At 38.1% G+C, this 27,356-nt stretch overlaps 1 protein-coding gene across 1 annotated transcript in view; it reads left to right on the top strand.

Moving 5' to 3' along the window:
• Positions 1–27,356, top strand: part of PLPP4 (phospholipid phosphatase 4) — a 166,369-nt gene that overhangs the window by 38,736 nt on the left and 100,277 nt on the right. The window contains exons 3-5 of the mRNA XM_036736545.1: positions 19,194–19,284; positions 24,003–24,066; positions 25,149–25,273. Of these exons, the coding sequence (XP_036592440.1) occupies positions 19,194–19,284; positions 24,003–24,066; positions 25,149–25,273 (280 nt within the window). The remainder of the gene's footprint in view (positions 1–19,193; positions 19,285–24,002; positions 24,067–25,148; positions 25,274–27,356) is intronic.

Genomic DNA, 27,356 nt, shown 5'->3' with positions numbered 1-27,356 from the left:
TTCACCCCAGGGGAAAGTTCACTCCTGCTTAGCATTTATACATAATTTGCAACTGCAGCAAATAATAACAATAAATTCTTCACATAGGGACTCATTCCTTTTTCCTCCCGTTTATCTCCTTTACCCTACAATACCACTGAATGCTGTATTTCCAAAACAGTCCAGATGGAGAATATAGCAAATCGGTAACCTGGAGGAATGGCCAACTTTCTACTTGTAGAAAATGTCTCCACATTTATGTTGCCACTACTTTCTCTTGTTTAGTCAATGAACTCCTAGAGTCAGGTTCAGTTGCTTACATAGGTCATGCACAAATCAAATTTGTTAATTAGTAAGGAAGCTGCTTACCCTGCACCTGTGGCCTTCTCATCTAGACTCTGTGGTAACCCTGAGCCCTCATTCATAACCAAGGGCAAAAGATGCCTAGAGCTTATCTCTTTCTACTCTTGTTTACCCAACGAGAAGGCACAACTACATTACGATGTTCCCAGAGGATCTGAAGAGAGTAGACAACAAATTTTCTCAGGAAAAGAATAAAGTGACCAGATAAGTATTTTTCTCTTCTACCACTTAAAATGGAATGAAATCATGCAGTCAAAGCACAGAATAATTAAAATGTAGAATCAGGGTGTAATTAATGTATCTCTTACTATGATGAAAAGCAACAGGATGTAATGAAGATAGAGGGCCAAACTTGGAGTCAAACACCTGGATTCAATGCCTGCCTCTGATGCATGCTAGCTGTGTGGGCATCAGTGCCTCCAGACAGCTCCCTGTGACCCAGGGTCTACAACTCTATGTGTGTGTGTGTGTGTGTGTGTGTGTGTGTGTGTGTGTTAGACACAGCCTACATGTAATAATAATATTAAACTGCATTCCGCCACAGGAGTGAGGCTAGCTTCCCGTTTAGTTGATATTCAGTGTACTAGTATGGTAATTTATTAAATAGTTGTGAAATGATTAATCAGAGTCAGTCAGTTAGGATTGTTTTAAGCACCTACTATGTGTCTGGCATCTTTTTAAACACTAGGGATAGAAAGGAAGGTAAAAGGTAGTCGCTGCTCTCAAAGACCTCACAGTCTAATGAATCATGCAAGCAGCTATGTATAAACAAGATATATACAGACTAAATTGAGGATTATCTCAGAGGGAGGTTACTAATAACAATTGGGACAAGGAAAGGACTTTTACAGAAGATGGGGAATTACTTGAGACCTTAAGGAATCTGGGGAAGCTAGGAGATAGAGATGAGGCATGGGAAACAGCCAGTGAAAATGCTCGAAGTTAGGAGATGGAATTGTCTTGTTTGAGGAAAACCAATGAATCCAGTGTCACTGTATCACAGAGTATGTGGAGGGGAGAAAGTTGAAAAAATAGGAAGGGTTCAGGTTATGAAGGCTTTAAAAGTCAAGTTGAGGATGGGGTTAGCTGTGACGCATAAAAATACAAAGAATAAACTAATCTCTAATGCCCCTATAAACACAGAGAGAATGAACACAGTGGAGTTATGGAGTAAGGCTACTAATAGCTGAGCGTATCAAGAAAGGCTTCGTGTAGAAGATGGTACTTAGCAGAGTCTTGAAGGCGGAGAGGGATTCAGTGAGGCAGAGGTGAAAAAGAAGTGCAGGAACACCAAGATCTGACAATTGGTTGGACATGCGATGTGGAGTCAAGGAAAGTAATGAGTCAAAAAAAATACAAAGGTTATGAACTTGGGAAAAAGAAAGAATGGTGGTGCCTTAAAATGAAGTACATATTTTAGCAGAGGGTGAGTTTGGGAGGACAAGATGGTGAATTCTATTTTGGATGTATTGAGTTTAAGATATCTGGAACATCCAGTTTGAAATGTCTACTAGGCAGTTGGTGATGTCATTCATTCACTGAACCTGCATATATTAATCCTCTATTATGTGCCGGACACTTTGATATAGGACTAAAATTGAAGTCAGAGACCAGGGCTGGATACGTAGATTTGCTGGTTATCTGAATAGAGATTAGATGAATGTGGAGAAAGAAGGGAATCCAGGACAAAGCTTTGGGGAACACTCACAATCTAGGACAGGGTTATGGATGATGACTCAGCAAAGGTGACAGTGAGAAAGCAGATAGAGAAGAGAATAGGGAGTAGTGCCACAAAACCCCAAAGAGGTAAGGCACAGGAAGCAGGGTGGTCATCAGTGTTAAATACAGCAGAGACATCAAGATGCATGAAGACCTGGAAAAGACCATCAGAGCTGGTAATCAAAAGATCATTAAGAGATTTTGGAAAGAGCAGTTGTAATTGGGTAATGAAGGTGACAGCTAGTTTCAAAACCAAGACACTTGAAAGACACACTTCCTGTAGGTATAAATAGCCAGCTTGTCTTTCCACTACAGTGTGAAAACTTATCTTACAGAAATTCATAGAATTTCAAGAGCTGGAAGGGACCTCAGTGGCTACCCAAACCTACCCTTAGGTGGAAGGCCTCTCCAGTATAACAAAATGGACAAGTGGTTGTCTACCCTCTGTTAGAAGACTTCCAGGAAGAGAGAACTCATCACTTCTGGAATCAGCACACTCTCCACTTTGGGTCAGTTCTCATTATTATTAGCATCTCTTTGTAATTTCCAAGCATTGCTCCTGATACTTCTGAGTCCAAATAGAACAAGTATAAACACTCCACCACATGGAAGTCCTTCAAATACTTGGAAGAAATTATTATGTCTTACCCCTACTTCTAATTTTTCTCTAGGCTAAGCATGCCCTCATTTTTCATTTGACCCTTATATAGCATGGACTTGAGACCTTTCATCACCCTGATCGCCCGGCTCTGGATACTGGAATCCTGCTTAATATCCTTCTTAAACTGTGGCACCCAGAACTGAACATGGTACATCAGTTGAGATCTGATGAAGGCAGAGTTCAGTGGGAATGCCACCTCTCTATCCCTGGAAATTATGCCTCTATTTTTCAGCCTAAGTATACATTAGCTCTTTTGGCCGACACATTAAACTGAAAGCTCATGTTGACCATGTGCTCCATTAAAACTACTAGATTGTTTTTCAAAGCAACTGATGTCTAACCATACCCTTCCCATGTGTATTTGTGAAGTCAATTTGTGTGTATGTTTATAAGTGTAAGCTTTTTTACATTTATCTCCATTGACTTTTATCTTCTTAGTTGCAACTTGAATTTTCAAAAGAATTGAAGTCAAACTCACTGGCTTAGAGTTGCAAACTTTTCTCTTCCATTTTTTGGGAAATTGGGACACCATTTGCTCTTATCTAGTCTGGTGACACTTCCATTTTCCATGACCTTTCAGATGTCACTGAAAAAGTTGTCAACATTTAAGGATATAATTCATCCAGGCCGGGTGACTTGAATTCATAAATGACAAGTAGGCAGTCTCTTAGTATTTTCTTGCTTCTCTTGGGTATCCATTCCCCAGAAGTCATACGTTTCATGTCATTTCCAATAGCAAGCTCATTCTCCTTGACAGACAAAGCAGGAGTAAAATAAGGATTGAGTAGCTCTGCCTTCTGCTTATTGATAGAGATCATTGTCTTATCTCCACCCATCCCCCCAAAAACAAATGTCCTATTCCTTCTTTTATCCTCCTTTCCCCCAATGTAGCTTTAAAAATCTTCCTTTTTTTGGCTTTAAATACCCTTGTCCACCTCAGTTCGTTCTGACTTTTAAAAATCCTGGTAATGTTTTCACAAGACCACAACACACTCTTTTCCTCCAACAATTCCCATCATTTTCATCTCAGAAACCATCTCCTCCCCATTTTGAAGGATGGAGTTATCACCAGGGTAAGTCAAGGAGTTGCTAATTACTCTGCTTTTGGCAGAGAAAGAATGCCATCTGATGTTTAGATGACCAAAGTTCCCTATTATTACTCTATTAGGCCCCTATGCCATGCTTGTAATTTATTTCTTAAACCTCTCATCTATATCCTATTTATGCTCAGGTGATCTGGAGTATATATTCCAATAACAAAATCACTTTCTTTTTCTCCTTTTACACAAATATTTTCTGTTATGGTACTGTCTCTGGATCCTGGCTTTCGTCCCATGAAGAGACTTTCTTAATATACAGTGATCTTTCCTCCCTTACATCTATCTACCTAATATTTTTCTTTTGAGTATACTAAACACATCCAGAACCACAGTCTAGTTATAGGTTTCATTTCACCACGTCTCAGAGGGTACCTAGGAAGTCAGATTTGCCTCTTTGCTTTAGGTCTTTTTATTTCTGTTGTTTATGGTCTGAATTTTCAGCATTTTGTGGATAGGCATGTGGCTAGAGATTTTTCTGTTTGTATTTTTCCTATATTGGTGTCATGCCTGGATTTTGTTTCATACAAGTTTCTAGGTTTCTCAACTGTTTTGCCTCTCCCTTCTTTGCAGCTTTTCTAATTGGGAAATGGATACACACACACACACACACACACACACACACACACACACACATCCCAGCTCTGGAGTCAGGAGGACTTGGGTTCAAATCTAACCTCAGACACTTACTACCTGTATGACCCTGGGCAAATTATTTATCCCTATTTGCTCCAGTTACTCATCTGTAAAATGAATCCACTATCTTTGCCAAGAAAACCCCAAATGGGGTCATGGAGAGTCAGACACAACTGAAGTGACTCAGCAGAAGCAACGACAACTTCTTTTCCTCCCTCCATCCTTTTTAGCTTGAAACCTATTTGATTAAACTAATTAGATCCCAGAAAACATACCCTTGCCATAATTATTATGTGCTCTTGCCAGGAGTCTATCATCCTCATATTTTAAGCTGTGGCTCAGAAATCCAAATTCACTTTTTAGGTAAAACCTTTACTGGAGAATAAGAGTTGAATGGCTTAATCTCTTAATCTTAATCTGATACTAACCAATTCACCATACAGTAGATATTTCTTATTTTATGCTAAATAACCTCCATTGGCTCCATTTCCATTCACAAGCTTGATTTTAATGAAGGGAAACCTGAGCCACATAATAGTTTACATGATCTTTTCATGTGTTGTAGCTATGATGGGAATAGAGTTTATTGTATACTTTTAGTATCAGCCACTTCACACACACACACACACACACACACACACACACACACACGTGTGTATATGTATATAAGTATATGTATAAGTATATATAATTATCCTATGACATTAAGGGATTTTCTATCTATCATTTTAATTACCATAATCTATTCCAACATATATTTATCCTTGCTATTTCCATTCTAAGTTTTTAAGAAAAAATAGTCCCCCCCCCAAATGATTTTCTCTCTCTACCTCTTGTTGGACTTCAAGTTAGTAGCATTAATCTAGAATTTTCTATGACTTGGTTAGAACAATTGTAGAGGTATGCATGATATTTAATTAAATATAGTTTATTGAAATTAAATGGAGGAGTTAATCGCTATTTATACCCATTTATCTACTTTCCTAAGCACCAATCCCTTTATCCCATATGAGACCTAATCCGGATTACCAAAGTTTACCATGTCTCTCTTCCCTTCCCCTTCTCCCCTTCTACCATTTTAATGGTAAAATACTTGCTAAATATAGGCTTATGCAAATGAATCTATCATTTGTCATTCTCATGTGAAATTGATACATGAGGATATGGCTGGATCATGTTGAGAAAGAAGTATGAGGCTGTACAAATGACATTTGAAAGAAAAGAGAAGAAAAAGAATCCTTCTAAGTAGACATTTACATCACTGGCACATATGGCATATTGTTCAGTGTTTCAATGAATTCCTCTGCTGGCAAAGCTGAAGGGCAGGAGTACAAGACGGGAAGGAGCCTGGAGGCTTTTTTGAGTTAGAGGATGCTTCCAGCCAAGTTCAAGGGGCTTCAGTGTGTCACCGTTTATGCTAAAAATGGACTTGGAAGCAGGAGTTTAACAGCAACAAGAGAAGACAGAGGTTTAACTCTATGTAGCAAGTCAAATATTTATTGAATACCTTCAGTGGGCAGAGGCTGAAGACACACAAAAGAATGAGATAGGATCCCTACTTCCAGTTTAGTAGGGACGATGATGTAGTGTACAAGTATCAAAAATACTAATAACGATAGCACCTAACGCATATGTGATGTTGTAGGGTTTGTACACATCTTTGCTTCCTCCTCAGATGACCACATATTTCCTCATCTCAGAGAGAGTATTTTCTTCTCCCAATAGAATGGAAGCTACCTGAGGGCAGACACCATTTCCTTTTAGTTTATATCCCCAGCACCTTGCAAAGTGTGTTGCACTTAATAAATATTTATTAAATTTTAAATTTTATTCAGCTTTTTCCATAATAACCTTATGAAGGAAGACAAGCATTTATTAATCACCTCCTCATGCCAGGCACTGTGCTAAGTGCTTTACCAATATTACTTCTTTGATCCTCACAACAACCCTGGAGGACAGGTGTTCTTACTACCCTCATTTTGCAGGTGAGGCATCCAAGGCAGGCAGAGTGTAAGTGACTTGACCAAGGGTCAGGTGTAAGCATCTGAGGCCAAATTTGAACTCAGATCTTCCTGATTCCAGGACAGAATTAGACCCATTGTACTTTTGAGGTAGATAATGCAAATGCTATCATCCTGATATTACAGATAAAGAAACTGAGTCTTAGAAAGCTTCCATTCAAGGTTACGTGACTTAGTCCTGGCCATACAGTAGTGTCAGAGTGGGGATAGAAACCCGGATGGCCTGACTACAGGTCCTGCAGCCATAGAACCGTAGAAAGAGCTGGGTCTGGAGTTTGAGGACCTCTGTTGAACCTGGCTCTGCTGCTTGCTACCTGTGCGACCTTTGACCAGTCACTGTACCTTCATTGTATTGTCTGTAAAATAAGAAGCAAGATCTTTTCTAAGGTCTCCCTTAGCTCTCAATCTAGGATACTACTGTCTGTGATGACGTCAAGCGACCAGACTCAGATGAATGACATCTTAATGCACTCAGAGAGCTGGCAGATATGGTTGTTAATCCAGGATGAACAATCTTTGAAAGACTGGAGAACCAGAGAAGTAGTAAAGAATTCTAATTCAGAATGTCCCGTGTTATCCTCACTTTCAAAAAAGGAAAGAGAATGGATTGTACACACTCTAGGCCACTGGGCCGGAGTTCAAGTCCTGGCAAAATTTTCATGCATGTTATTAAAGGGATTGGATGTGAATTCCTAGAACAGGAATCAGTGATTACAAAGAACTAACATCTCTTCACAAAGGCCATAGCAGATGGATTTCACCTTTAAGGTTTTGAAAATGTCTTACATATGTTATTTGTTTCATTTTTACAACAATTCATATTGGTAGCATAGATGTAGGTTATCTTTTCTTTATGTTCCTCTTCCCTGAGCATACCCACTACATAGGCTCAACACAGAGAATCATTAACTACCCAGCAGATGGTCTATAGTATTCTTGAACTTGTGGCAAAGCACAGTGATGAATCCTAGTTCTCTTATTCAAAGTCTGAGAGTTCACATCCTGCCCTCTTTTTTTGGGATTTTCTTCCCTGCCACCACTACTGATAAGGCACATGGATGATATTGTTAACCAACAGCTCCTCCATTTGATCACTGATGATCTCTGTCTCTGAGAGAATCATTTTCCAAGATTACTTTATAAAAGATTAGAGGCTGTCGAGGTAAATTATGGACACATCCCATATCCCACTTTTACAATGGGAACATACTGGTTCTTGCCTTGATTTTCCTCCTCAGAAGATTCTTCTGTTCTTCAGGTACTAGACTGCCCAGAGTTCAACTTCTTTTGATCTACCCCTCAGTTAAAGAGCAGAGTGCTTCTTTTGTGCTCTTTGCCAACATTGTCTCCCCCACCCCCACTTCCTTCTATAAGCCTCTGTGTGTGAGGCATCACTTGCAAGGTGTTTGGGCATTAAAACTCCATTTTGCTGCTTCCCGGATTCTACCAGGACTATAGGCTGGATGTGGTTCAAAAGATGGTGACATTCCAGAGATATATGCCACACACAGACATACCAGTGTGATGATGTTCATTTGCTCACTGGCACCTATAGCTTCCCCACGGAATTTGAGACTCTATAGAGCAACCCACTAGAGAATAATAGAAAGAGGACTGCATTTAGTCAGAGGACCTGGATTTGAATCTATTGAATTCTATCACTACCTGTAAATGACCTTGGTATAAATGATTTCAGGTTAGTCAGTTCATCCTTCCGAGCCTTAGCTTCCCCTTCTAGAAAATGAAGGATTTGGATCGTATGATCTCTAAGGTTCTTTTCAGATCCAAATCTATGACCCTAATGGGAATTTGAGTGGACTTTAATCAGTTTGAATCCCCACCTTAGAAACTCTGTCGGCAGGAATCACCTGGGCAAGAAATATATTTTTAAAGGTAAAATATTTCATTGAGATTAAATTCATGAGTAAGAGAATAAAGAGAAGCTCAAATACCCTATGAAGAGATTGCAATATTATTTCCCCAATTCCCCACTGAATTGGGCAGAAAAAAAATCAAAGAACACCATCCATAGGAAGACATTCATGCTGGAGAGAGGAAATGGTCTCTTAGGCAGCTGAATGGGGTGAGGGAAGTTCAGTCTTTCATACTTTGTCTTAAAGCCAGTGGGAAAGCATTGTAGGATAGTAGAATGAGTGCTTAGTTTAGGGTTTAGAGGATATGGGCTCAAATTCTGACTCTGATGGGTATTATTTGGGGGACTCTGCAAAAGCCAATTAACCCTGATTGGCCTCAGTTTATTCATCTGAAAAATGAAGGAAGTGGACTAAATGACCTCTGAGGGCTCTTTTAGCTCTAAATCTGTGATTGTAGAATCCTGGCAGGGCAGCCCTCCTCTTGGTCCCTTCCCTTTATAGTTGGGCTCCTTGATTCCCTTCCTCTTCAGTGTCTAGATCCAGTAAATGATGAGTATATCCTGTGATGCAAGGATACCTACTTATTGACCACATGCTAAGGAATTAGGTTTGGTTGAGTTCAGCTATTCATCCACAGATATTGAGGAAATTCTCTCCTTGCTCTCTACCTAGAAACATGGCTTCTGATTTTCCAACACTGCCATTGCTATTTTGAAGAGCTCATCTTCTTCTCAGCTTTCTAGCACTTCTACCTTTTGCATAAGTACCCGTGTCACAGAATTTCAGTCCTAGGGACTCCAATCAAACATCATGGGAAATGTACTTGGATAAGAAATGTAAGAATATAAAATGTAAGAAATACAATCTGATCTGTGCCTATTACAGAATGATCAGTATTAAAGGACATAATTGAACAGGTAGATATATGCTCATTAGGGTCATGAATGATTTTTGTAAGATTGATATGACAGGCAGAATCTGAAACAACTGAGGAAACAAAGGTTCAGGCTTCTGAGAATACCAACTTATTAAGCAATGCATATCAATTGCATAACAAATTGGGGCCAGGCCTCCCCAGCTTGGCACTGGAACCCAAATAAAGTAGGAGACAGATTTTTATGCATGAAAAGATAACAAAAAGCAGGATATAAACCAGGACACAAGATTAGCTAATCTGATTTCTAATTGGAGGGAATATTCAGGGCTTTCCAAGTAGGGAAGGGGATGAGTAAGTTTTGAGGATCAGGAGGGGAGAGAGCAAGTAGTTGCAATTCCCTGAAATCAAAAAAAGGGATGTCTCACTCCTCTCAAGATTCTGTTTTCAATCAACAGAACCTGGAAACAGTAACTAATTGACCAGTATAGGGCCAATTTTCGGATAAGACATATGGGTTGCTTTAGATATATAACTGTGAGAAAACTTGCATCAATCTTCAAATCTGACTGGGTTTCTGGTCAGCATAATGTAGGTCCTTAGTTAACGGTCTCTAAAGAATAGGTAGAGGTAGTCCAGCTTCCCAGCCACACAGGGGTAGTTTCAAACGATGCAACAATTTTCTTACAATTCCCATAATTGAATAAAGTTTTCTCACAAAGCAGAAATCGCACTAGACATATAATTGAACAGAGAGAGAACTAAGCTAGATGATGGAGTCAGTGTAGTTCCCTCAATTCCTACAATTCCTACGTAGGAATGTTCAATATTGCAGGGAAATTGAAGTGCTAAAAGTTTTTGAGGTAAGAAGATGTTGCACTTTGTGAAATATATTCTTCTTAGGTGCTCCCATGAAGTTGTAGGATATCCTGAACAACCATGGGATAGAAATGAAGCTGTTTCTCAAGTAAATATGTTGCTATGTCTAAACTGCAGAGGATAATTGAGGATATTGTTATACAAAGAGTGTTATCTTTAAAGTCAGAGGATTTTCTTTCTGGACTTCATTTCTTCATTGGAAAAACTCTGATTTCTATGGTTATTTAAGTTGGGCATTTAAGGAAAGGTAGATGTAAAACTGGCCACAACCCTGTGGATTTGGGTTGAGAGTGACAGGAGCACTGATCCAGATGAATATTCAGAAATAAAAGATATAGACACAAAGGACATTAAGTGTTTGCTTCTTGTGAGCATTTTGTATACTTCCCTGATGTGCTGACCCATTGGGAAGGATGGGGGAGGGAGGGAATGAGGAAAATTTTGATGTGACTGCCAGTTGGTACATTTGATGCATTGGACCTGGAATCAGCAAGACCTTCAAATACAGCCTTAGACACACACTATTTGTGTGACCCTGGGCAAGTGACTAAGTCTCTCAAAGCTTCAATTTCCTCATCTGCAAAATGGACATATAATAGTAGCATCTACTTCTGAGGGTTGTTGTGAGGAACAAGGGAGATCATGTTTGCAAACCTTAAAGCACTATCAATACTAGCTATTGTTACTGTTACTGTTATCATTACTTTCTGTTTCTTGTCCCCTTTCTCTCCCACCACAAGATGTGCCTTATATAGTGTGGCTGTCCTTAGACCCTGCTCCAGAATATGGGTCAAATAATAAGGATGAGTTTGTAATAAAACTTTCTTTTTGTTGTTTTTGGTTATTGATACATTTTGTTTGACATACTGAGAACAATAAATGCCTAAACAACTCTGCCCCATACAAAGTATGTTCCTCAAAGTTTATTTGAATATTAACAGAAAGGAAGGATGGTCCATTTAACATTGATGGTATGGTAATGATATTATTCATTGTATTTGACTAGAATTGTTTTTGTTTCTCAGTGTTGTCTGATTATAATATTGTCCTCCTTACTTGGGAGATATATAACTTCCCTTTCCCCTTTAATTGTTCTGTGGTGTGTCTTTTAAAATTTATAGTAGATTGCTTATCCATTTGAAATTTATTATGATGTGTGTTGTAAGATGCTGATCTAAACATATCTTTGATCAAATTTCTTCCTACTTTTTCCAGAATTAATTCTCACATAAGACTCTCTTCTGCATTATTTTGTATTCTTGGGCTCATTGAGCACTAGACTGCTGCGCACATTTATTTCTGGATCTTACTTATTTATCTGTTCATTGACCTATTTTTTCTAGTACCAAATAATTTTGATAATTACTGCTTTTGTAGTATAGTTTATGGTCCAGTAGAACTGACCCTTCTTCCTATTATTTTTAATTATATCCCTTGATATTATTTACCTCTTATTCCTCCAGATTAGCATAACCTTAATTCTATAAAATAATTTGGGGAATATAATAATTTTTATCATATTGGTGAAGCCCAGACATGCACATTAAATATTTCTCAAATTATGTAAGCTTTGATTGATTTCTGTAAAAATTATTTTTAGATGCATTCATATAAATTCTCTGCAGGTACTAATAGGTTAATTCTCAGAAATGTAATATATTTTGTTGTGACCTTAAATGACATTTCTCTCCCTACTTATTTTTCATAGTTTTGTTAGTAACATACAGGAAAAAAAATATTGTGTATATATTTTTTGCATACTGGTACTTTATAAAAACTATTAATTACCTCACTGAATTTTTGTTGATTCCCTAGGGTTCTCCAAGTAGAACATCATTTCTTCTGCATATATAGCACTGATTGCTCTTTGCTTATGCTTAGTGCATTAATATCTTTTGCTTGATTTACTACTATAGTTAGCATATTAATGTCATTTTGAATAGAGACTGTGTTCATCTTTATCCTTACTTTATCCCTAAATTGATTTAGAATGCTTCCAATATTTCTTCACTATAAATAATACTGGTTCTTGGTTTTAGATAGGTACTTTTGTAATTCTGTTAAAATTTCCTTTTATTTCTATGCTTTCAGTGTTTTTTAAATCATAGATACTATATTTTATGAATTTTTCTGCATCTAGTGATGCAATCATGTTGTTTTTCTTTTTATCATAATGAATTATGTTTGTAGTTTATAAATCTTGAGGTACCTTTCATTCTTGTGAGGAATCCAACATGATCATAATGACAGGTGAAATGGAATAGCTGACATTATTTTGGCCTTTCTGATTTATCTTTCTGTTAGATTTCTCTGAGTTTAATAGCCATGTTGACATCATCTATTATTACCTTACTATATATCTCTTTTTTCAATTCATTAAATTTTTTGGTATATTTTGATGCTATGCCATGCAATAGACATATATTTAATATTGATATGGTTTAATCATCTGTGATATCTTAAGTATATGCAGCTTTCTGTTTATAGTGATCATTTATATTTTTGCTATAATTTTATCTGAGATTGTGATTGTGTTTTCTGCTTTTTTTTGGATTCAGTTGACACACCATAGATTCTATTTCAACCTCTTATTTTAATTCTGTGTGAATCTTTTAGTGCATTCCATATATTGTATATAGCAAATTGTTGGGTTTTGCTTTTGAATTTGTTCTGCCACTCTATGCTGGTTTATGGATGAGTTCATTCTATTCATTTTCATGGTTATGAGTATTGGTTTTGCCTTTATAAAATCCTGCTATGATATTTCATTTAAAAAAGAAATTTTTTAAAAGTGAGCAGTAACTATCAAGAATTTGTATCACATGAAACAGTACAGTATTTTAAAAATTATTTTATTATTTATTTAATATTTTAGTTTTCAACATTGATTTCCACAAGATTTTGAGTTACAAATTTTCTCCCCATTTCTACCCTCCCCCCACTCCAAGATGGCATATATTCTGGTTGCCCTGTTGCCCAGTCAGGCCTCCTTTCTGTCACCCCACTCCTCCCCCATCTCCTTTCCACTTACATTCTTGTAGGGCAGGATACATTTCTGTGCCCCATTCCCTATATATCTTATTTCTTAGTTGCATGCAAAACCAACTTTTTCTTTTGAGCATCTGATTTTAAAACTTTGAGTTCCAAATTCTCTTCCCTTCCCTTCCCACCCACCCTCCCTAAGAAGGCAAGCAATTGAACATAGGCCACATATATATCATTATGTAAAACACTTCCACAATACTCATGTTGTGAAAGACTAGCTATATTTTCCTCCATCCTATCCTGTCCCTCTTTATTCAGTTTTCTCCCTTGACCCTGTCCCTTTTCAAAAGTGTTTATTTTTGATTATCTCCTCCCTGTATCTGGCCCCCTTCTATCATCCTCCCTTTTTTATCCCCTTCCCCCTACTTTCCTGTGGGGTAAGATACCCAAATGAGTGTGTATGCTATTCCTTCCTCAAGTCAAATCCAATAAGAGCAGGATTCACTCATTCCCCCTCACCTGTCCCCTCTTCCCTTCCAACAAACTGCTTTTTCTTGCCACTTTTGTGTGAGATAATTTATCCCATTCTATCTCTCCCTTTCTACTTCTTGCAATATATTCCTCTCTCACCCCTTAAATTTATTTTATCTTTTTAGATATCATCCCTTCATATTCAACTCACCCTGTGCCCTCTCTCTATATATGTGTGCGTGTGTGTATGTATATATGTATATATATATATATATATATATATATATATATATACACATATACGTGTGTGTGGTGTGTGTGTGTGTGTGTGTATACATATTCCCTTCAACTATCCTAATACTGAGAAAGGTCTTGTGAATTACACACATCATCTTTCCATGTAGGAATGTAAACAAAACAGTTCAACTTTAGTAAGTCCCTTATGATTTCTCTTTCTTGTTTACCTTTTTATGCTTCTCTTGATTCTTGTGTTTGAAAGTCAGTTTTTCTATTCAGCTCTGGTCTTTTCACTGAGAAAGTTTGAAAGTCCTCTATTTTATTGAAAATCCATTTTTTTTGCCTTGGAGCATTATACTCAGTTTTTCTGGGTAGGTGATTTGTGGTTTTAATCCTGGCTTCTTTGACCTCTGGAATATCATATTCCAAGCCATTCTATTCCCTAAGGTAAGCTGCTAGATCTTGTGTTATCCTGATTGTGTTTCCACAATGCTCAAATTGTTTCTTTTTGGCTGCTTACAGTATTTTCTCCTTGACCTGGGAGCTCTGGAATTTGGTGACAATATTCCTAGGAGTTTTCTTTTGGGGATCTTTTTCAAGAGGCGATCAGTGGATTCTTTCAATTTCTATTTTACCCTCTAGCTCTAGAATATCAGGGCAGTTTTCTTTGATAGTTTCTTGAAAGATGATGTCTAGGCTCTTTTTTTGATCATGGCTTTCAGGTAGTCCAATAATTTTTAGATTATCTCTCCTGGATCTATTCTCCAGGTCAGTGGTTTTTCCAATGAGATATTTCAAAATGTCTTCCATTTTTTCATTCCTTTGGTTCTGTTTTATAATATCTTGATTTCTCATAAAGTCACTAGTTTCCACTTGCTCCAATCTAATTTATTTATTTATTTATCTTTTTTTAAAATTTAATTTATTTAATATATTTAGTTTTCAGCATCGATTTTCACAAGAGTTTCGATTACAATTTTTCTCCCCATTCCTACCCTCCCCCCACTCCAAGATGGCATATATTCTGATTGCTCTGTTCCCCAGTCATCCCTCCCTTTTGTCACCCCACTCCCCTCCCATCCCCTTTTCTCTTCCTTTCTTGTAGGGCAAGATAAATATCTATGCACGATTGCCTGTCTGTGTATCTTATTTTCTAGTTGCATGCAAAACTTTTTTTGTTGTTTTTGAACATCTGTTTTTAAAACTTTGATTTCCAAATTCTCTCCCCTCTTCCCTCCCCACCCACCCTACCTAAGAAGGCAAGTAATTCAACATAGGCCACATGTGCATCATTATGCAAAACCCTTCCACAATACTCATGTTGTGAAAGACTAACTATATTTTGCTCCTTCCTATCCTATCCCCCTTTATTCAATTTTCTCCCTTGACCCTGTCCCTTTTCAAAAGTGGTTGTTTTTGATTACCTCCTCCCTCATCTGCCCTCCCTTCTATCATCCCCCCTTTTTATCTTCTTCCTCCTTCCTTCCTGTGGGGTATGATACCCATTTGAACGTGTATGGTATTCCCTCCTCAGGTCAAATCCAATAAGAGCATGATTCACTCATTCCCCCTCACCTGCCTTCTCTTCCCTTCCTACAGAACTGCTTTTTCTTGCCACTTTTATGTGAGATAATTTACCCTATTCTATCTCTCCCTTTCTCCCTCTCTCAATATATTCCTCTCTCATCCATTAATTTGATTTTATTTTTTTAGATATCATCCCTTCATCTTCAACTCACCCCATGACCCCCCCCTCTATACACACACACACACACACATACATATATATATACATACATACATACACACACTCACACACACACACACACACACACACACACATATATATACATATATATATATATATATGTAAAGAGAGAGAGAGAGAGAGAGAGAGAGAGAGAGAGAGAGAGAGATGTATTGCATATTCCCTTCAGCTACTCTAATACTGAGGTCTCATGAATCATACACATCATCTTTCCATGTAGGAATGTAAACAAAACAGTTCAACTTTAGTAAGTCCCTTGCAATTTCTTTTTCTTGTTCTTTTTCTTGATTTTCTTTTCATGCTTCTCCTGATTCTTGTGTTTGAAAGTCAAATTTTCTATTCAGCTCTGGTCTTTTCACTGAGAAAGCTTGAAAGTCCTCCATTTTATTGAAAATCCATATTTTGCCTTGGAGCATGATACTCTGTTTTGCTGGGTAGATGATTCTTGGTTTTAATCCTAGCTCCACTGACCTCCGGAATATTGTATTCCAAGCCCTTTGATCTCTTAATGTAGAAGCTGCTAGATCTTGGGTTATTCTGATTATTTATCCACAATACTCAAATTGTTTCTTTCTGGCTGCTTGCAGTATTTTCTCCTTGATCTGGAATCTCTGGAATTTGGTGACAATATTCCTAGGAGATTTCTTTTTGGGATCTATTTGAGGAGGCGATCGGTGGATTCTTTCAATTTTTATTTTGCCCTGTGGCTCTAGAATATCAGGGCAGTTTTCCTTGATAATTTCTTGAAAGATGATATCTAGGCTCTTTTTTTGATCATGGCTTTCAGGTAGTGCAATAATTTTTATATTATCTCTCCTGGATCTATTTTCCAGGTCAGTGGTTTTTCCAATGAGATATTTCACATTGTCTTCCATTTTTTCATTCCTTTGGTTCTGTTTTATAATATCTTGATTTCTCATCAAGTCACTAGCTTCCACTTGCTCCAATCAAATTTTTAAAGTAGTATTTTCTTCAGTGGTCTTTTGGACCTCCTTTTCCATTTGGCTAATTCTGCCTTTCAAGGCTTTCTTCTCCTCATTGGCTTTTTGGAGTTCTTTTGCCATTTGAGTTAGTCTATTTTTTAAGGTGTTGTTTTCTTCAGTATTTTTTTGGGTCTCCTTTAGCAAGTCATTGACTTGTTTTTCATGGTTTTCTCGCATCCTTCTCATTTCTCTTCCCAATTTTTCCTCTACTTCTCTAACTTGCTTTTCCAAATCCTTTTTGAGTTCTTCTATGGCCTGAGGCCAGTTCATGTTTTTCTTGGAGGCTTTGGTTGTAGGCTCTATGTCTTTGTTGTCTTCTTTAGGCTGTATGTTTTGGTCTTCTTCATCACCAAAGAAAGAATCCAATGTCTGAGACTGAATCTGGGTGCATTTTCGATGCCTGGCCATGTTCCCAGCCATCTTACTTGACCCTTGAGCTTTTCAGCGGGGTATGACTTCTTGTAGAGTAAAGAGTACTATGTTCCAAGCTTGAGGGGATGCGCTGTTGTTTTTATAGTTATTACAGCCAGCTCTGCCACACCAGCACTCCTCCTTCCCCAAGAACCCCCAACCCAGACTGGACTGAGATCTTCAGCAGACTCTGCACTCTTGCTCTGGTCTGCCACTTGATTCCTCCCACCATGCGAGCCAGGCACTCTGGAAGCAGCTGACACTGGAGCTCTGGAAGCAGCCATAGGAGCTTCCTGCTGCTGCTGCCACCACCATGCACCACCCCCACCACCCCCAGGGCTGGGGCCAAACCACTTTCTAACCCAATCTAGCAGTTTTCCCACTGACTTGCTGCATGGTCTTTGGCGTTTGTGGGTTGAGAAGTCTGGTAACTGCCACAACTCAATGATTCATGGCCCTAAGGCCAGCTCCAGGTTGACTTTGGTTCTGGTCTGTCCTGGCACAGTGCAAGGTAGTCTTTACTCTGCTCCCAGCACCATGCGATAGACCCTTCCCAGCGACCATCCAGGCCACCCTGGGCTGGAGACCTGCTTCCCTCTGATATTTCATGGGTTCTGCAGCTCTAGAATTTGTTCAGAGCCATGTTTTACAGGAGTTTGGAGGGATTTGGGGGAGAGCTTAAGCAAGTCCCTGCTTTCCAGTTGCCATCTTGGGTCTGCCCCCAAAACAGTACAATCTTAGTCTTCTTTCTGGGTCTTGTCCCTGCTCCTCTGTTTTCCTTTTCCTTTTTTTCTTTTTTGGAGGGGGAAAAGCAGGGCAGTTGGGATTAAGTGACTTGCCCAAGGTCACATAACTAATGTGTCAAGTGGCTGGGGCTGGATTTGAACTCAGGTCCCTCCTGACTCCAGGGCCAGTGCTCTCTTCACTGTGCCACCCAGCTACCCCTCTGCCCCTCTTTTTTTTCTTAATGAATCAGTCTTCTAGATATAGTTTCTTTTGCTTCAGTTAATCTCTTCCCCAAACCCATCTTCTGACTCAGATATTCCTCCTTATTTTCTTCCTTCCAATCTCTTGACTATTTTATTCTACTTATCCTATTATAATCTATCTATCTATCTGTCCATACCTTTCCTTGCTTACCTCCCTACCCCATTTGCTTTTTTTAAAATTAACTTTAACTTTTTCTCTTCCAATTTTAAAAATTGCTAAGTCTCTTCCCTTTCTCTCATCTTGAAGGGTGTTTCCTTTTAAATACCCAAGTTCAAATCTTATCTCTCTCTCTGTTTCCTTAATGGCCCTTAGACAAAATAAGACTTCTAAGGGTCAATACTTCTGTTTAGTTTTTTGTGCATATAATCACATAGGAGGGAGTAGAGAAGTCAGGCAAAGGGACTGGCTCAATTCTAAAGGAGAAGAGACAATCCCAGCCCTGATATTCTAACAAAGGGAGAGAGAAACGAACTCATTGATTTTGATTATGACATAAAATCCACCACTAAAGTGGTGCAGTAGATAAAGCACTGGACCTGGAGTTAGGAAGACCTCAGTTCAAATAGTTCAAATATGGCCTCGGGCACTAGCTGTGTGACCCTGGCCAAGTCACTTACCCCTGTTTGCCTCCATTTCCTCGTCTGTAGAATGAGCTGGAGAAGGAAATGGCAAACTACTCTAGTATTTTTGCTAAGAAAACTCCAAATGGGGTGGTGAAGAATCAGATACATCTGAAAATAACTGAACAACAATGAAATGGCATAAAATGTCCAGAGAGAGAGAGTGACAGAGACAGAGACAGAGAGACAGAGACACAGAGAGAGACATAGAGATAGAGAGACAGAGACAGAGAGAGCCAGAGACAGAGAGAGAGGTACACAGAGAGAAGACAGTTATAGTCGAAGCACATTAATTCCTTTGACAAGGGAAATCACAGGTGAAGTTCCTGGCAAAAATGAGTCATTGTAATTATGGATTATTCATTTTGACTTTAAAAGCTACCACTTTAAATGTGGCTTCCAGCAATTACAAATCAATTATAACCCACAGTCAGGCCTACAATTTTTAAAGTCTGTGTAATGCTCTGTGTATGCCTCTAAATCATCCTACTTTGCTTGAGGTCACTAGTCCAATAAAGATCATTCAGCTGGTCAGTCTAATGAAGTTAGCTGGGACTAATGACAAATTAGCTCTTCTGACAGTAACCTGATGTTCTGCTGAGTGATTATTTGTGATTTCTTGCAGGCAATCTCTTTTCTCACACCCCTGGCAGTCATTTTTGTGGTGAAAATCATCCGGCGAACTGACAAGACTGAAATTAAAGAGGCCTTTTTAGGTAAAGTATGAACTGTCTGTACTTTCGATGAAGAAATAGAACTCAATTAGATCATTATTAAGTACAAAGAATCTCAAAATGCACACACACAGACACACACACACACACACACACACACGCAGCTGAGCCTTTTTCCTGGTCCAGTAAAGTATCTCATTAACAAAATGCCTATTTTCTTTGTCTAATGAGTGGCCACTTGGTAACTGTGAATATTTTCTGTCCTCATTTATTAATACTGTTCATGACACCAAACACTTGAGGACCAAATTCTGTTCATGTGCAAGCAGTAGCTTATATCACTTTTTGGGGCAAAAATAACCCTTTACAACCGGAAAAATGTTATTGGGTGGCTTTGTTTTTGAAGTATGCCCATTGTCTATCTTCTGCACAGATGTGGCTGATAGCATCCATTTTGAAGAAAGAAGCCAACTATAGACTAATTGCCCATTATCTGGATAATAGAATAGGCATTGAAGAGGATTAAAAAACACAACAATAACAAGAAATAAAACTAACACCCCCTAACCTCTTCTATGCCTTCACCTCTTCTTCACCTCTCCTTCTCACAAAAATGCTCATAGTTTTTGGGGGGTTATCTTTATTTACTAAGGAAAAGTTCTAAGGACTTAAGTCTCATATGTTCTTCATGAATATATTTAATCCACAAACATTTATTAAATGTCTACTATCTGTAAGGAACTGTAGTTTAACTGCTTGTTTGCCTTAGGCCCTAACCAGACAAGAAGTTTGACTATTTTTTGCACCATATGCCCTTGTTTTTGCCATTGCTAGTGGACTTCTGAGCATTTGATTGAACTTGGAAATAGTCAAGCCATTTTGGGGGTCAAAATTACCAAAATAAACTCATTTGTGTCTATAGTGTTCTAGTTATTTTCATTGGTCAAGGCAGCTGAATCAGATTTATCATTTGGAAACTGATCCATTGTTCAGTAATTAATCCTAATTCTTACCCAAATCATGTGTCATAATGTTATGTATACCCAATTAAAAAAAAAGAAAACAATTACAAGAGAATATTTGCCTCATTCAAGTATCTGGGTTTAATTACGGTTTCCATGACAAGCTCCCTGCTATGTTCCTATAGTCCTTTGATAAACAGGGTCATAACCACAGGGGAGATAAAAACACTTTGGAGTGCAGTGTCCAGGAATAGACTTGGTTATACCACTTCCTGGATATGAAATTTTTTGGATAACCAGAAAATGTCTATGTGTGGGGTCATGACTTGGACTTACTGGGGCATCAGGGATATACTGCTTAGTGCCTCCATTGGATTTACCAACGCTTCTTCTGCCAATAACAAGTTCTTCCCTGGGCCCCCAAATCCAAAGACACACTATTTTTTAAAAAGACTTTCTGTCTTTTTGTCTTTTATGGTTATGCTTGCAATTCATTGCCTCCCTTTGGAGCTGGGGTGTTCATATGGCAGTAAGTACAACACAGTTACTTTCACTAGACCTTTCACTCTCAACTAAATCTCCCATTGCCTGACATTTTAGAACTGAACACTATATTCTTTATTTCCTTTATGTTAAAACAGTAGGCTGTGTTATTGCATATTCCGTTTTCCTGACTAAATAGAAACTTGTTCCTTAAAAATGATTGAGAACTTTGCTCTATGCCTAGTTCTTATCTACTCTTTTTTAGAATGACTAAGAGAAAGGTATACATACATACATACATACGTACATACATATATATATATATATATATATATACATACACACACACACACACACACACACACACACACACACACACGTATAAAGCAAACAAATATGCTATAGTCTCCCTAAATAGGCTCAGGTGGATCTATACATTGGGTTTTCTGATTAATTTTTACATTTTAACTTTAAAAATTCTTTGAATGAGAGTAGCTTCATTTAATATGCTTTTTCTTGATTCAGTAGACTTTGCCCTAGCCCACAAATCTTTGGAACAGAGCTCATATCTGCCTTGTAGGATCACCATATAATATTGAATTTTTACTGAATGGAGCTGAGTTTCAAGGAGTAAGATATAGCCTGTAGCTTATCTAATCAGTACTAATAATGAAGCAATATTAAAATAAAAGTCTCAGGCTAACATTTTTATGATATAAATAATTTTAATAGTATTTCATTTTTTCCAATTACATGTAAAGATAATTTTTAATATTCATTTTTTAAATAAAATTTTGAGTTCCAAATTTTCTCCTTCCCTCCCTTTCTATCACTGTGCCTAAGATGGTAAGATATTTGATATGTTATATATGCTGCACTAACTTTCCAACAATACAGATAACCTCACAGGTGACTGTTGGCCAAATCCAAAGGATAAATTGACCGTGTAAATCTTTTTGTGTTGATTTTGAATTGGTTTCATGAGTCACTCCTTTTCTTCTAACTGATATTGCTGTAAAAGGTTAAAATTAGTCTTTCTGAACTCAATCATTGTTAACTAACAAGAACAAGGAGATCTCTAGTAGGGAATTTTTCTGGCTTATTTCCACCTCGGGGGACTAACTGTAGCATGAACATTAGTTCAAAATCAAAAAGAGGCTTCTGTTTCAATCCAACCTAGATTGTGTCATGCAGAGAAAAATATTAATTGCTTTCTGGAACAGCAAATTGGCTTCTAGAGATCCACTCACCACCAGTAGGTATCCACTATCACCTGTCAAAGGAAGACATTTGTGAATGATTTTGGTGGACTTCATAGTTGGTGAATCTTGCCAAATTGTCCAGAAAAGGGCAGCTAATAATTGTTCATAATGAGAGCCCTTTGCAAGAAAAGACCACCCAAACCCATGATATTAGAGGATACGCTTCTCTGGACATCCATGATGCTCCTCAAGATCACTCTGGATGTCCATGCTGCTTGTCAAGATTTATTTTGTGCCATGTTAACCCTCCATCCATGAAATCTGTGATGCTAGGTATGTGCCAGAGTCAAGGGCATAGGTAGGAAAGCGCAATGGTTTTCTTGACAGGAAAAGGCCACAGTCATTCAAGGAGACCTCAGGAATCCATACTAGGAGAACAACTGTAAGTGTCATGCAGATATTCTGATTAGAGGGAAGAAAATGAAGGCAACGGATGCAAAGAATTCTGTCTCCTGGCTCCCTGGCCTCTTTAGCTGTGCTTTAAGCATAGTGAAGAGAAAAGAGGTCTTTTGTTTAGTAGGAGTCTGTGTAGTGCTGAATATAATAAAAAAAATTGACTCTGAGTTCCTATCGAAATCCTATTTATGCATCCCAGTTGCCTGCTCAGTTTTTTGACAGCATCTCAACATTGCTGACTCATGTTCTACTCCTGAGCCCAGACAGCCTCTACCTCCCTGTTGGCCACTTTCACAAGCAGCCGGTTACCATCTGATACTTGGACTGTTTGTTTTCCTTCAGTGAATGTACTAGTTTAATTTGTCCCTCCCAAGTTCTCAGTCTGTTGACTTTAATTCACTAGTCTTGGCTTTGTTAATTGTCTTTCTTACCTCCATACTTCTCAACTTAAAGAGCATGCCATCCATTAAGTGACACACCCCCCTTCCCTATAGCGGACTAATTTTATGTCTTTCTAAAGTGTGCTTCAACCTCCTCTCCTCCCCCCAAGCTCCATCTCACAGTGCATTGCATCATATTCTCATTGAATAAACCTCAGAGAGTCTTTAAGAATTAATACTTGCCTTAGGAAAATGATGGCTCACAATCTTTATTATTCAACATATAAATGTAAAATGAGATATATAGGTTTTATTACTTATCAAAGGCCTTTGATCTTTAATAAAATTAGTGTTAATAACTGCACCTTTTGTATAATCCCTCTAAATAATGGAGAGGGCATGAGAGGTATTGTTTTGAGATGCCACTGAAGGGGAAAGTTCTCTCAATCATGCCTATGGCATCTTTTGGGATATGTATTGTTAGTCTAATAAAATCCTTCTGAGTCACTTGGGGAAAATCCCTTTGCAGTATGTTTGAATAAAATATTCCAGCAATTCCTTCTGTTTTATGTAAAAAAAGGATGACATAGGCAAAATATTTTGACATCCAAAATCAGTCTTCTGGATTGTTTTTCTTTGCAGAAGCAGAGAAATGGGTGGGTAAAAGATGAACAAATCATGGTGGCAGTGGTGATGATGGAGTGTGATGATATGTTCCCTAGTGAGAGAGTAGCAAGGGGCCAATGGTACATTCTGAATTGGTATTGCAGATACTGTGTGGCCCAGTTTGGAATTATGCCTCAGAAGGGTGCCAGGGGAAAATAACAAGGAATATGTCTTGGTACCAATAAAAAAGAACCACGAATATGTTGCATTAGTCAGTCAGTTTGAATCAAGCCAAGCAGTGATAGATTGGTTATGAATTTGAGGATTCTAGGTGAGTGAGAATAGGAAATTTTGAACTGAAAGGAGAGGGAATTTGATGAGGTATATATATCAATATTTGGTCCTAATTATATTTCATTTCCATTAGCCAAATCTTCTAAATGAGAGAAAACTCCATCCCTCTCAGTATGCCCTGAACTTTTCCTTTAATTAGCAAAATAATAATAATATTTAAAAATCAGGGGTTTTTCTTTTTCTATCCCTGGGGGAATTCATTTGACTCACGGTTCTAAGGCCGTCAATTAAATAATAGTGAACTAACAGTTACATTTTTTTTTTGATCATTCTTAGCCAGGTTGTTATTTTTCTGTCTGTTTGGTTTTGTTTTGTAGCGGTTTCCTTGGCTCTAGCTCTGAATGGAGTCTGCACAAATACTATTAAATTAATAGTTGGAAGGTAAGTCCTGAAATGTTGACAACAGTGACTTTAAATATTGAGGAGATGCAAGGCAAACTTGTGTAATGACATTACAGCTTAATCTTTGATCAGAATGCATTGGATGGGAAAAGGCCTGTAGATTTTCTGACTTAACCTAAAGAGGAGGCCATTTGGGGTCCAGTGCTTGGCAATTCACTTCAGCAATCATTTATTCAGTAACCCTCTTTGCTGGCCATCCTCAGATTCCTTTAAATTTTGAGGATGCTTAACAATCTATAGTTTTTTTCACTGAGGCACAAAGGCAAATCCCTTTGTAGTACATTTTGAATAAAATATTTGAACAGTTCCTTCTATTTTATTTGATAGGGTAGCTATGCAGGTAAATCTTTTTATGCCCTTGTAAGTCTCCTGTAAGCTGAGGTCCACTTTTTGGGCAGTCAAGGGCCTACCATTGGCTCTCAGTAAATATCAACTTGGTTGCTTATTTCAGCCCTCCACGTTTATGGATGCTGGTTGGGGTAGATTGGGGACTGGAGTTTTCCATTGCATTCTTTCCAGTTTGCTATCCCTCCCTTTAAAAAAAAACTGGTTTTTATTTGTTGAATTTTTTAGAAATGTTATAAATAGGAAAACTCATCTATAGAGCCAATTAAGGGGGAAAAATCTTTGAATTAGGTACCTGGAGAATTTCACCATCAGTCCCCAAGCCAGAACACAAGACACAATTTCTAGGACACTTAGGGTTCTGTCAGTCAGGTTGAATAAGATTTAGCATCCCTAGGAAGTACATGAAGTTAAACAAGATGTTGAATCTAGGACCCAAAGAGCTGTGAGGAGCTTAGCTATCATTAATACAACACATTGTCAACCTCCCCCAGGTCGTGGACTTGAAGAACAGCAGCTTAACTAAAGGACTATGTAGAGAGAATAATCCATAGTGATACAAAAGAAGCCTATTTTTTTACTGGCATAGGGGATATAAGCACCAGCTTTTTGGGTTGGGCTGGGGAAGGGAAAGGGAGGATGACAGAGGTGTGGGTAGGAGGCGTATTTACAATGGCAGTTTTTCATATTTAAAATATCCATGGTGTTTTTTGTAGACCTCGTCCCGATTTCTTTTACCGCTGCTTTCCAGATGGAGTAATGAACTCTGAAATGCACTGCACAGGTGATCCTGATCTGGTATCTGAGGGCCGAAAGAGCTTTCCCAGCATCCACTCTTCCTGTAAGTTAACTTGTCCCTGACCTTGCCACTTTTACTTTTTTTAGCCCCTCTGCTCATGTTTCCTGATGAAACCATAAAGATCTTGTGGTGAAAATAAGAACTTTTATTTTTTATCAGAAAGCAAAGGGCAGTTAACTCTAACTACCTTGTCAGAAGCCCTTACAGATCAATCAAGTTTGATGAAAGATATGTGATTGGAGTTAACTAACCTAAGGAAAATATTTTTCAAGTTTCTGTACACTACCCGAACCAGCTGAGAGTAATGTACCTCGAACATTTCAGGATGCTAGCCTAAGGTCTTAGTCATTTTCAGAACAATGATAGTTTATCATCCTCTCAACCTTATTTCTTCAACACATTCTCCACTGCACAGATTAATGGTTCTTTCTTGCAAGCTGAGGCTAGTTCTTAAAGAATATACTGACTATATAATACTAGAAAGCAGTGGTTGGCCCTGGAATACTAGGTACTCAGAAGTGACAGCATTTAAAAAACATCATTCTCATCATGTTTTCTGAAATTAAATTTGAAGCTTGCTAATAAGGACCTCCTTAATATGGGAAGCAGAGAACATGTAATATGCCCTTCCTCAGAGATGAAGGAACATCCTGGTTGTGATATCTTCCAATCTCCTTTGCCACCGAGTCAACAACTATTCACAAACGAGGATCTCTAGTCGTACCTAGACTGAGAAACATCACAATTAGTTGACAATTCCAGCCATATTTGACATTTGGAAACAAAATGGTTAGTGTGGTTATAAGCACTGGGTTAACCCAAACAATTCTAAGCATTGATAGTGGCAGTAAAGAAAACCTGAAACTGGGCTTCCCAGTATGTAAGTGACTTCTTCTTATTATCATACATTGGTTACTGTTTGCCCCTCTCCCATTGTTATAAGAATGACTTGCTTAATCACAATCAGATTTAGCAAGTTTGATCAACTATTCCTCATGTTCATGGAATGGAGGACTTTTAACATTGTAGTTGTCCATTTCTGGATCCTTTCCATTTTATTAATTAGAGTGATTCATTAACTTAAAAATTTTCAGCTCTGTTCACCTTAATGTTGTATCCAGTTTCTGATAGAATTTCAGGATTTTAAATAATTAAATCCCTCTAAAATGGATAGTCTATAGCAATTTAAAAGAATACTTTGCTACCTTACAGAATGTTCTATTTTCCTTTTTACTATGATGTAAATTCTAAGCTATATAAGGCTTACACATTATATATTAAAATATGAGGCTGAAGGATTTGGCATCTAAGCATCAAGAAAGATGCAGAAATAATATACTATTCTATTTAGGCATCTATTTTATCTCCCCTGGCTCTAAGTGTGACAAATAGCACATATTATATGACCAGTGTAGCACTGAATGTTCATCTTGGGATTTCTGTCATTCCTAGATATTGTGGTGTGTGTTAAAAATAGATTAGCCATTTTAATTGGTCTTATATTAAGAAAGGCAGAATTTCTAGGAATGAGGAGAAAATAGTCCTGCTATTTTCTTCTGTGATCAGGCACATCTTTCCTTTCTTTTTCCTTCCTGTTCCTTCCCTTCCCTGGTATCCCACTTTCCCTGGGCTAGAAGTACAGTGGCCACTCATGAGCCAAATACCACTGCTGATTGTCACAAGGACTTTGATCTGTTCCATTTCTGACCTGGGCTGATTCTCCTCTCCTTAGGAAGTCTGGTGGACCTTTGCTCCTAGAGGCTCGCCTTCTTGGTGCCAGACTTAGCATGGACATCTGATCGGCTTTAGCCGTACTGTAACTCATAACTCCCGAACTCAAATATTCTACAAGCCTTAGCCTCATCAACAGCAAGGACAATAGGTATATGCCACACACTCAGTGGTACCACATTTTAGAAAGGTTAAAGTGGAAAGCGTTGAGCAGGGGTGACTCAAATGGTGAAGCGCTTCTAAGCCATGACATATTAAGATGGAGCTAGGTAAAGAGAAAACAGGGATACACAGTCTCTTTCTTCTAGTATATGAGGGCTATAATATAGAGGATGGATTAGGCTTGTTCCATGTGATCCCCGTGGACAGAACCAGGAGCAAAGGGTGGGAATTA

This window comes from Trichosurus vulpecula, chromosome 8 (assembly GCF_011100635.1).
Source record: "Trichosurus vulpecula isolate mTriVul1 chromosome 8, mTriVul1.pri, whole genome shotgun sequence".
In the NCBI taxonomy this organism is placed as follows: domain Eukaryota; kingdom Metazoa; phylum Chordata; class Mammalia; order Diprotodontia; family Phalangeridae; genus Trichosurus; species Trichosurus vulpecula.
The sequence above is the reverse complement of the archived record's forward strand: the minus strand, read 5'-3'. Positions and strand labels throughout refer to the sequence as shown.